General features: G+C 47.0%; 1 protein-coding gene across 1 annotated transcript in view; it reads right to left on the minus strand.

Moving 5' to 3' along the window:
* Window positions 1-13,574, minus strand: part of LOC138481079 (xaa-Pro aminopeptidase 2-like) — a 450,117-nt gene that overhangs the window by 168,761 nt on the left and 267,782 nt on the right. Inside the window, exon 10 of the mRNA XM_069612975.1 lies at window positions 13,060-13,255. Coding sequence (XP_069469076.1) covers window positions 13,060-13,255 — 196 coding nt within the window. The remainder of the gene's footprint in view (window positions 1-13,059; window positions 13,256-13,574) is intronic.

The following is a 13,574-nucleotide window of genomic DNA, read 5'->3' on the forward strand; positions in this document are numbered from 1 at the left end:
AGAAATCTCCAAGATGTCATCACATCAAATGGGAGGGCAACTGCGTTTGGAAGTTACTCCCAATTAGACTGCCCTCTTCAGTCATATGTCCAATGAGCATTGAGGGGATGGTTTAATGTGTTGTCACCTGTGGAGCACTGTCCAATTACACAGATTGACCAATTAGATTATACAAATTATACACACTTCTGAAGGGAGTGGTTTCTGATCTATAAAAGTCCAAACCCTTAGATTCTGGGGACACACTCACTGACTGTCTGGTTGGTGGAGGTGAAGAAGGAGATAAAGAAACATTGATGAAAACAGAAAAGAGAAGGGAATAGGTTGCTTTCTTTTGGACCCATGTTGGATTACCAGCAGCAGCTGTAAGAGAGGCCTACTTCGAGTTAAAGATCCAGGCCTTCTTTAGTGGAAGACATAACATAGATGCCCAAAACAGAAAGAAGTGTACCAGACTGTGGAGGGAAGCTGACCCCATCTTTCTGACTGATGCCCACCTGTTCCTAGAAGGGGAGAGTTGAATCAGTCCTTAAGAGGGCGCTCATCTGTCTGGGAGACAGCCAAAAAATTGCTTATGTAAGTATAATGTCAAGGGGAAACCTCATTTATAGTTTAAATATTCCAATGGGGAATAGATTAAATCCTGGTCCCTGGCATTTGTAAGTACCGAGGGGTGGGGGCATATAGTTTGACGGTACACATGCTGGGAAATTAGTAAATATTGTGCTAGAATTTATTTACCCAAATGGTGTGTCTATTGGGAGATCTCTGACCCCTTCTCTGTGCAATGGCCAGGTGCAGACTAGGACCTCAATGATATTACACTTTGTGCATTCCTAGACGGGTAAGATAATTGAAGTCATTTATTGATTACATCACCAATCAGAGTTTGGTTACTGGTGCTGATCCGCTCAACCAAAAGGGGGAAAGGGTTATTAACTGCTACCCATTTCCTATCTTTAAGTCGCCCATTGAAAATTACAAATGTACACTGCGACACAGTAATTTATTTATTTATTTATTTATTAGCATTTGTTGAGCGCACAGCAGACCGAAGGCATTGTGGCACTTGTTACATTGGTGCTCATACTTAGTTACATACAATTCCGTCGGTGTTACATTGGACGAGCTTATTTCTTTACATACATACATTGAGAGGTAGGTAACTAGGAGCACAAGGTTAGTTGAAGAGGGCAGTTTTGAGTTTTTTGCGGAAGGAGAAGAGAGATGTTTCAGCTCTGAGGTCAGTGGGAGGGAATTCCATAGCTTAGGTGCGAGGAAAGGGAAGCCTATACCTCCTGCCTTAATCCTGTTGATGCGAAGTATGGTTAGTTGATTGGTATATTGTAGTCTGGTCGGTCTAGTGGATTGAGATCTACATAAGGTGTCAGATAGGTATGAGGGTGCTGAGCAGTTCATACATTTATGAGTGGTTGTGAGCATTTTGAAGGAGATGCGGTCCTTGACTGGGAACCAGTGAGCTGTCTTCCTGGCTTGTGTGATGTGGTCTCTTTTCGGTATGCTGAGGGCTGCTCTAAGAGCGTTGTTTTGAGTTGTTTGGAGCCTAGGTAGGTTTCTTTGGGAGGTGCCGGCTAAGAGCGCATTACAGTAATCTAGTTTGGCTCCTATGGTTGCTCTAGCGATGGAGAGGCAGTTATCCTTAGTAAGGAATGGTTTTATTGCATTGATGAGTTTAGTACTCAGTGCGGAGGCCGAGACTATGGCGCCTACTTGTTTGTCCATAGATAGGGTAGCGTCTATGTGAACCCCCAGAGTTTTGACTGAGGATAATACTGGGATGACGCAGTTATCTATGTTGAAATTGCAGGTTGAGGTTGGAGAGTGTGGATTTCTGTCCGAGAATCAGGATTTCGGTCTTGTCCCCGTTCGGGCAGAGGCCGTTAGTAGCCATCCAAGCTTGTATGGTAGAGTAGGTTTGCTGTAGGGTAGTGGCGTCTTGATGATAATGCCCCGTCAGGGGAAGGAGCATCTGGGTGTCATCAGCGTAATTTGTGTATATGATCCCAAGTGCGTCCAGTTCATCAAAGAGAGGCTTGGTAAAAAGATTATAGAACGTGCGGGCAGCACAGGAACCTTGTGGGACACCGCAGTGGATGATGGAGGGTGCACCATGAGCTGTGTTTGAGAACACTTTCATGGCTCTGACCTCTAGGAAAGAGGTAACCCAAGACGCTGTGTCCTTAGAGAAGTGCGCCGCATGCGTAAGATGACTGGTAAGTGTGATATGATCTACCAGATCAAACGCTGCTGAAAGGTCAAGGAGGAGGAGGAGTGCAGGCTTGCCTTTGTCCAGGATGTTAGTGATTTCATTTTTTAGGTCTAGAAGGGCGGTTTCGGTTCCGTGCCCCTTGCGGAACCCAGATTGTCTTTTTCCTAGGATTGCGTTCAATTCAAGGTATAGTTGAATCTGTTTGTGGGCGGCCTTGTCTAGTATTTTCAGAAGGAATGGAACTGTTGTTATGGGCCGGTAGTTATTGGGGTTAGCAGGGTCTAGCATTGTGTTTTTTGAAACAGGGTGCACCCAGGCCTCTTTAAGGCTGTCTGGGACTATGCCCGTTTTGAATGAAGCTTCCTGCGCAGTCCTTGATGATTTTTGGGGGGCACACTTCACCCTTACATTGTGTGGGTTTGAGGTGTCTTAGGATGTCAATGACATCGGCTTCGGAGATTTCGGTGAATGAAAACTTGGGCAAGTTGCTTTTTTTGCATATGGTTGTGTCTGTGCATGAGGGCTTTTCTTAGGTAAGGGTTTGTAGTGGTGAGATATCTTGTTTTGGAGGAGGTTTATTTTTTCAAGCATGGCTGATTGTATGCCTGTGCACCATGCTTCGTCTTTGACAATCTCATCAGGGCATGCAGGTGGTACAGTTAGTTCTTTAAAGATACTGAAGAGTTCTTTAGTGTGGGAGTTGGCAGAAGAGATACGGTGGTTGTAGGCTTCAGATTTACCAATGGAGATGGCGTCTGTATTTTCTGGCTATAGATTTGAAGTTATCTTTTGTGGTGTCACAAGGATTGCTCTGCCAATTTTTGAGCGTCTGACATTTGTCTTTGCGCAGAGTCTGGAGTTCCTCTGTGAACCAGGAATTGGAGTGGAAGGATTTTTATCTTTTTTGGTTTTCCAGTGGGGCAGCAGTGTTGACAGCCATAGTAATGGTGTCTTTGAATATCTCTGCAAGGATGTTAGGGTCCGAGGAGAACAGGGGCGCTAGGCATGGCAGATTGAGGTGTGCGCTGACATTGTCCACAGTGAGTTTTTTGGCACTTCTGGCTATGTAGCCGGCGCTGTGGTAGGCACTTTAGTGCATGGTGAGACTGGGATGTTGAATTGGAGATAGTTGTGGTCTGTCCAAAGGAGGCTAATATTGGAGGTGATGACTGTGTTGCAATTGTGGTCCATTATCCAATCTAGGATGCGTCCTTTTGTGTGAGTAGGCGATGTGATTTTTTGTGAGAAGCCTAAGTCGTGGAGGTCTTTGGCTAGAGAGATAGCAGTTTTGTCCTTGGGGTCGTTGAATCCTAGGTTTAGGTCTCCTATAATTAGGGATTTAGTGGGTTTCTTAATATTGTTTCCTAGTAGGTGATTGACTTGACCTATGAAATTGGCGGTGGGGCCAGGTGGTCGGTATATGATATGAATATTTATTGTGCTGTTTGGCGAGAGTGCTAGTTTGACTGATAGAATGTCTACATTTCCTTCCCCTTGGTGGGGTATGGTTCTGATAGATAGTGTTTCTTTGTAAATAAGAGCTACGCCCTCCTAATTTGGCGATCCTGTCTTGTCTAAGGATGGCATACCCTTGCGGTAAGGCTAGTGTGATGGCTGGGCCAGATGCTTCGTGAAGCCAGGTCTCTGTGATAGCAAGTATGGGTGGTGATTAGGTCATTAACTTCTAGAGCATGGGCATTGAGGGAGCGTACATTGATTAAAGCGCACTTGTATTGCGTGGGACACAGGTTCTTTATAGGCATGGTAGGAGGGTCTGACTTGGGTGTGGAGGTACGTTGAGTGTAGGAGTTGCCGTTAGGTGTGGCGTGTGTTAGCTTTGTGTTGTGGCATTTAGAGGTATTGGCGCAGTGGTGGTGTGACAAGATCTGGTGTTTATTTGGTTGCCTAGGATGGCTTTTACCCAAAGAAACCATGCCATGTGGGTCCCACCTCTCTTTGAACCCCTTAAGAAGGTTGACACATCCACCAGGAAACAAGAACTCTCTCTTGTGGGCCGGTGAGATGGGGTGTGTTCAGCTGAGAACCAGTGCTTCAAAGGCAGCACTGTTAGTACAATCGGCAATTGGTGCGTGAGCTAAGTCGGCAGTTTCTGTGTGGTATGAGTGTAGGGGTGGCATGGTAGTGGATGGGGAGGGTACAGGATCTGAGTCTGACCAATCTCAGGCTCAGGTTAGGCACCAGTGTGTCTGATATGTTGTGTGGAGTGTGTGAGGGCTTAGGCAGGATGTCCATAGTGAGGGGACGACTAGAGGTGTAGTGATCGTGGTAGTTGAGATCTAGGCTAGGGAGGTTAGGTGAGGTCATTTCAATGAGTAGCGCGCTTAACAGGCATACGTAGAGAGGCTGGGTGTACATGCTGTAGGTGAGTTCGCTGTGTAGTTAGGTATGTGGACACTGAGGTAAGCATGTTGTTCACAGGATGGGAGCAGGTATCACAATGGACTAGATGCAGTTGTCACAGGATGTCAAAAATGGACTAGATGCAATTATCACAGGATGGCAAAAATGGAATAGATGCAATTATCACAGGATGGCAAAAATGGACTAGATGCAATTATCACAGGATGGCAAAAATGGATTGGATGCAATTGTCACAGTAATGTAATAGAAACACAACTGAAGGAAATCTAGCAAACATATATTTTTATTTTGTGAGTGATTCACATGCAGGAATGTTAAGTAGTTGCGTTGCAATTGAGTTTTCTAAAACGCTGTTTGAAGTTCTGACATTTCCATTGAATGGGAGGGGCACATTTTTTTTTCAATGAATAAGAAGCAGAGAGACTTACATAAGAAAAGATGTTCTGATTTAATTGGATTTCTTTTCAAATTACATTCACTGTACAACCCGTGGTGGATGTTTGCTCAGGATAAATCAAATGTGCATATGGTGATGCGTGCTACAAAAGTCTCCATTCATATAAATGTAGCATACAAAAGCGATGCGACCAGTCTATTGATAATTTTTCATTGTAGTTACCATTTGACTATGAAAGTTCATAGATGCCTAATGGGTTGATATTCAAATTGAATAATTTATTTCTATTTTATTAATAAATAGACCTTCTTTGGAACCTTGTGTGTTTCCTGTCCGGAAAGTAGAGGGAGGCTGTGGGGACTTTGTTGTTGTTATATTATGGACCCAGGTTCATAAGAAGTACTTAAGTCAATAAATTAAAACATTCCACAAAACGGCCACCATGAGCATCAGGCAGGGGACTGTGTCGGCATTTCGTGCTGGCATTAAATCTACATTTTTTGTTGTGAATTTGTGCATTCACTCTTTTCTCTCTCATTGCGTGCCACTGACTGAAAGTCATGGTTGGTGAGCAGGCAGCAAGTGTGAGTTCCTGATTCCTTATCTGCCGTAAGATATGCATTTAGGTCTGATCAGTGATCCATGCTCAGATTGATCCCCCTGACAGGGGCAGTTCTGTAACTACCACTCTATACGTGAATTAACAACACCCGTTCAGGCCAGACAGTGCATTTGTTTCTGCCCTCTGCTGTCTTGGTGTATGTATATCTGCGTTTTCTTCCTCTGGCTAAGATGTCTCTGCTGGATGTGTGAAGAAGGTATGTGTTTTCGATTTTTTTCTTGCTATAACTCATCCATGAGTCACGGGACAGAGTTGGTGGTATCTCCTCCCCCACCTGTGCGGACCCCGTAAGTCCCCATTCAACCAACCATTCCCCATTCCTGTTTGAGCCCCCATAGGGCTCAATGGGAATCGGGAAGGTGCTAATTACGGGCCAGTAAATTACGGGCCTGTTATTAGCACCCTGGTCCCTTAGCGGGACCCGCAATGGGCGTATGGTCAGACCACACAGCCTCTGCGGGTCCCACTAAGGCACCTCGGAATTGGGTGGTAAGGGTTTAACATCACTGGTCTCCTTACCGGTGACCGTTAACCCCTACCATAGAGTTAATTAAACAATACAACATGCAAATAAGTATCTAAAAATGCAAGCCAAAAATCCCAGCTCTGTAAGAAGAACACAGAAGTTGCAGATAGTAATGTATTGCACTCTGGGTACTTGAACCGGGTGAGCAGGTACGGAATTGTGGCAATGTCACGGTTCAGAAAGGAAATGTCTTTCAAGCAATGGATTGAAAAGGGAGCTTATATGTCACGATGGTCCCAAATGTGAATTGGCGACAGGGGCTCTTAACAGTACCCTATTCTTGATCTTGTGTAGTTTATCAAGCCATGCTTCTCTTCACTTTCCATGTGGTCAAGCTGGGTTGGAAATACTGCAAGTTGTGCTCATCCAGGCGGCAAGTCAGTGGTGAGCCAGCATCAAGATGAGGCTCTGTGCAGTTGGAGTCAACATTTGATGCAGTGAGATTTCAAGGGTCCTAGAGGTTCGGATCTGGGATCGAATTGGTTCGAGACGATGTTACTGCTGGGTCGAGTCCACTTGTGACACAATGGCTTCTAGAAATTCAAATCAGTGTAAGAGTCATGTTGAGCAGAGGTCCAGTTTGTTTGATGAAGTGCTCAAAGAAGCAGTGAGTCGATGGTTTCGATATTGGTGAGCAGGTGTTTCAGTCGAGGTGGCGAAGAGTGCTACTGGTGTGAAGCAACGTTGAGCCAGTTCAAAGATGCAGGTTAGTAGTTTGAAGGGGTGAAGTGCCAAAAGCTGCACTGCAGTTCCTATGTCAGCATGAAAGGTGTAGAACACATTTCAAAAGTGGATCAAAGTTGTGCAAATAGGTTTCCAGTTGCTCCTGGTCTTTCTGGTTGGCGGGAGTTCCAATCCATTGGCTCTAGGACAAGGTGAATTCTTGTATTCTGTACTCCTACTCCAGGGAGCTTGGCTTGCACCTACAGGGGATGATCAAAACAATAGCCACCCCCACTCTTCCCGGCGGTTGGTTAGGGCACAGCGCTCTATCTTTACCTCACTGTTAGAGGACTTTGGAATGGACTTCAATCCCAACAGAGGGAACTTGGATTTTCCTTATCTACTTGAAAGTCTACAGATGAATGAATCAAGGTTGGAATGGGATACCCTTTCCTTATTAATGCAAAATGTCACAGGGATTGAGCAAAAACAAGCCTGCTGTAAGGGCAAAATACCTGTCGCTGTAACAAGTGAACCTTGCCTTCTTGCATAATAGCAAGTGAATTGTCTTTTAGGAAATAGAGGGGACTGGAAAAGGAATGGCCCTACAGAAAAGCAAGATGATGAAACCCCTTCTCAGGTCCAGCATTTCCTCGTTGATTAGTTTAATCCTTCACCCTTCGTAAGCAAATTGACTTCAAAGGCTTTTTGTTGTGCAACACATTGGTATAAACTGACCGCTGTTATATGAGAGACTCTTTTCAGTACGGTTCCCAGGAGATCTAGTGACAGCTTTGGTGTCTGAAGGAGGTGTTACCCTTCTTCCTGGGGAATCAAAGCAGGCCAGCATCCTGCCTATTGTCTCACTTGCTAGAGTGGAGACAGCAGGCTGCCATTAATACACATTGCCTTCATATACCTGGTCTAGGCTCACAGGGTTGACTATTGTATAATATCAAATTGGTGTGGCTTTGATAATTATGTGCTCTTGTCTGTCACAATACCATAACCAGGTTTGGCTTACTCTTAGAATGTACCCTGCCACCAGACTGATGGGGCAAAAATGATTAGGTTTGTCGTTCAGAGTTGCAGGAATTAAAGTGCACCCTATGTCTACAGGGACTTGGTGTCCCAGCAGTTGTATGGAGTCCACCTGTGACTTTTGAACCTGCCCTGTGCCACTTGAGAGCAGGGAGAGTAGATGTCAGGAGACTGGTGCAGCAGGCCGAAAGTATATAACGTGCTGTTGGCATTGAGCATTTTATGAAAGGGGGGTCTGATTAGCAGGACTCCCTTTTAAGAAACAGGATTACCCGAATGAGTTTATATTTTTTAAAAATCAAAGAAAGCCTTGTCTTTCACTCCCTCACCAGATGAGGTTCCATCACACATGGGCTACAAAAAACTGGTTAACATGACATCACACAAGGGAACAAGAGAACAATCACCCTTCTACTTACTCCCTAGCACCTGAGCGGCCAAACTCTCTGGAGAGTGGAGCTGTGAGGAACGATGGGTACTTTTAAATGAGGGTGAGTTTTGAACTGTAGCTCCTCTTTGAGCAATGACCTGGAAAGGGCTGCATGGAGGTTCTTGGGCCCTGCTGGGAGCCTTATGGGGATGGTTTTAGGCACAGATTCCTCTTGGGCTGAGGGTGAGTTATTATGGGAGTTAATCTGCATAATGCAACCCAGGTCAAACAAAGCCGTGTACTGTTAAATTAGGGCAGCAGGGAGATCTTCGATTCAGCAGGATTCTAGGGCGTTTTCATCAACTTTCACTTTTCGGTCTATTTTGGCACTTGGGACCTTTTAGTGAACTGATCCCTGCTTACACGTGTTCTTTGTGTATTTTGGTGTTTTGTGGAGTGATACAGGCCACCAGCCTTTTCAGCCTTGTATACATCAACATCAGAGTAATATGGAACAATATAACAAAACATGGCATAATATAAACGTGACATAATACAACCCTGTCATAACCAGCTAGTATGACATAAATGACATTGTATCCACACAAATAAAATGAATGCTAAGGGGGCTTGAATAAATACGTGAAATAAAAATGAAATGTGCAAAACGTCCATAAAAAGTTATTTGCTTTCAAGAAGGAAATTGGGAAAGGGAAATTAAAGAAAGAAAAACACAATTTTAGAATGTTGGCCCCTCTACATGCTGTGTGGTAGGCCCCTAAATAACCACACGGGAGCCGGGTACTCCATTACTTCCCTTTATTATCTACTTTCCAAGACTGCCCTTCCTCCTCCTTCTCCCCTCTCCTTCTTCCCGCCTCCTGCTCCCTCCCACTGTCCTGTGTCCTCTTCTCCTTAAAGGGGCTCTGCCCTCATTCACTCAAAACACCTCCCCCCCACTTAACATTAGGCTTCCCAGGCTACATCTGCTCGATCAGCCATTAGGGTCTCTTTATTGTTCGATGAGGTCTGTTCGGCGGCTCCTGGGACTCACCCGCATTTTCTCGTTGCAGTGCTTCATATGTCCCTCCGCTCTCTGCTCCTACCATCTCGCTTGTTCCCTCTTTCAATGGTTTCTGTTCCTCCAGGTATAATTTGTGGAAGGGGGAGGCTTTTGGCATCATCTCGCTGTGGTCCTTTATTGTGGTTATCACTGGTTCTTTGTCCCCTGTGGCTGGCTTTCCTTGTCTCTCCCATACCTTGCTCGGGCGTGTGGTCCTTCATCTGGGTGACTTCGAATGATCTATAGTGAATGTTGATGAGGGCGCACTGTAGTGCTGTTCGATGACTGAGACAGTTGTGCCCTATGGCGGGACTCAGTAGCATGTGGATGGCGGCGGGTATTCTGTGGTTTTCCTGGGTTGGCTCGCAGCATGACCATCTCTTTGGCTGTACCGGCTGTTCTGTTCCCCACTGGAATACATGGGCTTTGGACTTGCCCAGGGAGTATGCTTGCTCGTTTCTGGTGTTTATTGTGGCTTCTGCGCACCCCCCCCCATTTCGTCATCTCGTAGGGTCCTTGGTGGCTTAATTCCACATGGAGTGGGTGTCCATGCCTGTGCGGTCTGGGCGGGATGGACCCGATGACGGCTGTCTGCGATGCCAGTGGCATTCGGTATCTCTCCTGTGTCAGTGGTACCTGGAAACTTCTGTGTGTTGGCTGGGTGTCGGTCCCTCTTGATGGGTCAGGACATCTGGTCAGGCTTGGTGGTGGTGCGGGTCAGAATGCTGGGTTCTGTCTCCCCCTGCACATCGCCTGAAAGTGGCTTTCTTGGCCACATCGCCGGCCTCTCCGTCCGATGGCCGGGCATGGTCATCTGTGTGGGACCTTCAATCCGCACCTGTGGCATTGCGTCTCGTTCAGAGTTTGGTATTGTAGGTTTCTGAGTCCTCGTCTTCTCCTTGGTCTCGTAGGCCCAGGGTATCCGGGCTGTCCTTCTGTGAGGGCCGCAATGGAGACACTTTCGTTTTTACTTTCAATGGTGGCTAACTGCGCGTCAACTCGCACATACATATTTGCCAGGCCGAGTATCTTTTGTAGGGGTAAGGGCTTTTTGAGAAGGTGTTTCCTGAGTATTGACGAGGTGCACCCTTCAATGATCCTCAGCCATATTGCCTCCTCATCATTGAAGTTGTCGAAGTCGCAGCTGCTTATTTTCTGCTGGAAGCGGATGACGATCTCACCAATGGACTTGTGTGGAAGCTGCACGCATTGATTGAATGCGTAGCGTTCGTATTCCTTGTTGGTGTGTATAATCAGCTTGTCGTTGGCTGCTACAAGAAGGAGTTGGTATGTGTTCCTTTCCTGCGTGGGGATCGTTTTCATGATGCCTTTGACCTCCTTGCCTGCTAGGTTGGTGAATATGGTCATTTTGTTTGGTGAGTCACAGTCCCCTAGTGCCCGCATGAAGTCCTAAAATTCTTCAACCGATTCCTCCCATCTTTGGCCTTGGTCATGGAGCAGGTGGAGGGCCAATGAGTTGGGTCTCCGTAGGACGAGGGTTTAGGATTCCAATGTTGCAGTTGCAGGGGTCCGGGCGCTGGCAAATGCTGCTCTTTTTGCATCGTCCGTCACGTTGGTAGGGTCGTGTGGGGGCTGGGCACTCTGGTGGTGAGTGTTAATGGTGAGACCAGAATCCTGTGCGTTTCAGCTGGTTGGGTTACAAGCTCATTTGTGGCACAGTTGTCATGGGCTTGTGTCCGTGTCTCTCGGTGGTGCTTCCCTTCACTGCACCACTTTCCTATGTTTCCTTGGGGTTGTGGTTTAGCGTTGTGGCTTTGCTGTACCTCAGCGGCATTTGTACCTAGTGTCCCTGGAGGTCTGTGTCCTCAATGCCTCTTTCTCGTGGGCGGATGATGCTGGGGTGGTGCGTGTCGCCTCTGCACAGCTTTTATGGTGCTGTGGTGGGTTGTGCTGGGGGGCTGCGTGTATCTGCTGCCATAGGATAGTTTCATGCAGATCTTGTCCTGCTGTGTTCATAGTTTTATCTTCGGGCGGGCTGCTTTGATGGGCCTGCGCAGCAGGCCATTGGCGTCTTGCTGTACACAGTTGCTAGTGCAAGTGGTCTTGTAGCGCTGTTGATCCCTGTTTATTGGCAGCATCTGCGGTAATGGGCAGCCGGTAATTGGGCCTTGTCCTGATGTCGCTGTGCGCTGGTTGGGGCGTTCCACCGTGGTGCATTCTGTGGGCCTGACTGTGGCTTCCGCTGTGGGAAGAGGCTTTATTGTCCTGTGTGCCTTCTGTGCTGTTGGCATATGAATGGTTTTAGCTACTGTGTCCCTTTTGTTTATTTTCACTCTGTATTCCCTTGCTCCTCTGGGTCGGATGGATGGGCCCCGGTCTCCCTCACCGTCATTTGACGTGTTTACTGGCTTTTTGCTTTCGCTGTGTCTCCAGTGCTGTTCGCTGTAACTGGGCTTTCAGTCTCTTTGTCTGCCTACCAGATCCCTCCTGCACTGCGATGTGGGTCGTGGGCACCCTACTCTGGGTTTTTGGGTCTGCACTTCTGCTGGGTGAACCAGTGCTTTCGCTTCCCCCACTCGTGTGCGCTGGGCTGGTCTTCCTCACTGGGCTCCTCCTCCACTACTTCCGCGGCTGGGTGCCTTCCATCCATCACTCTGCGGGGTCCTCCCGCCCTACTGCTGCTGGGCTTTCCAACCCTCCTCTACACTGGAGAGATCTTGCTGCTGGGCTCGCAGGCCCACCCTCCTGCAGGGGTATATCCCCCTTGCTGCTGGGTGCCGTACGCCCGACAGGACACCTTGTTATCTCCGCTGGGTATGTTCCGCTCGTCGGCCCTCTTCAGTGGCACTTTGCGGGTGCTGCTGGGCTCTGCACCCTCACCTTTCCCGTCCTCCGTGTTGTGGCTCCATGTGGCCGTCGTTGTTATACGCTGCTGGGCACCTTTACACCCTCCTCACTGCTGGGCACATCCGTCCCTTCGATGCTCCTCTTCAGCATTGCTGGCCCAGCGCGGCCGCCACTTTTCCACACTGCAGGGCACCTTGCCCGTTGTTCTGCTGGGCTCACCCAGTCCAACTTCTCACGGCGTGGGGCGCATCTGTCTCAGCGCCAGTTGTTTGCCCCCAAATAACCCCATGGGAGCCGGGTACTCCATTACTTCCCTTTATTATCTCCTTTCCAAGACTGCCCTTCCTCCTCCTTCTCCCCTCTCCTCCCCTCCCCTTCCTCCCGCCTCCCGCGCCATCCCACTGTTCTATGTCCTTTTCTCCGTAAAAGGGGCTCTGCCCTTATTCACTCACAACATAGAACAGGATTAGGTATAAATACAGAGAGGATGAAGTGGAAGTCCAAGATGGGTCTATGGGGGGATAAACGCAAAGAGAAAATAACATGACACGGAATAGCGTAATATAACATGGCATAGCAAATGAAACCTAAGAAAGAATATCTTTTTAAACTGGTCAAAGCATAGCAAAGACAGCAAAGGACAGCATAACACAACCACATAGTAAAAACCTACGAGGCGTACCAGACAAATAATAATGTAACCAGGCATGTCAGCAGTGCAAATGTGGCACAACCAAAGTAAGATATATGTCCAGGGCCTGGAAGTAGGTCTGGCCCAGCGTGATATGGGACTACAACCAGGCTAGAAAGACCCAAGAACCAGAAAACATTGTGTGACAAGCATATGTTCATCTCACCATACTTAAGCACTTCATTCTCTAAACACTCTTATGGGACCTCATTACAGATGGCCTCTCGGCATGTCAGGCACAGAGATGTTCTAAATGTAATACTAACCTTTGGGATAACTTCATAAAGCCCATACGTGGTATATTCTTTGCCAATCCAAACTTTGACATTTGCTTTGCTGTAATCCCTCACATTGTCACGGACGCGGCTGTAGTCTACGAGTTGCACACAAAGGGGCTTGGTGCAGTTTGTGTTGAGATAGCTGTGAATTTCAGGTGTGATGCGACTCTCATTGATGAACAACCTGAGAAAGGAAGGAACACAATGTCAACACGTTTCAGCCAGAGCACAGTAAGGTTTAGAAGTTTAGAGTGAACTTCCTTTTTGGCAATTTGTTTGTAGCCAGGTCGAATATGTTGACAATGGAACAACAGTAGACGGCAAGAAGGAACCAATTAAACTCAATTTTTCCAGGTAGACAAATCCCCTCCTTATCTTCCCTTAAATTCACACGATGTGTTGATTTTCCCAGTCACCGAATTAGAAGATGTCCTAACAAAAGTTAGAGCTACTTTAATCGGAATGTCTGCCTGTTACATATTTTATGCCCGTTTTAAAATCCT

This window comes from Ambystoma mexicanum, chromosome 5p (genome assembly GCF_040938575.1).
Source record: "Ambystoma mexicanum isolate Mex_15411 chromosome 5p, UKY_AmexF1_1, whole genome shotgun sequence".
Taxonomy (NCBI): domain Eukaryota; kingdom Metazoa; phylum Chordata; class Amphibia; order Caudata; family Ambystomatidae; genus Ambystoma; species Ambystoma mexicanum.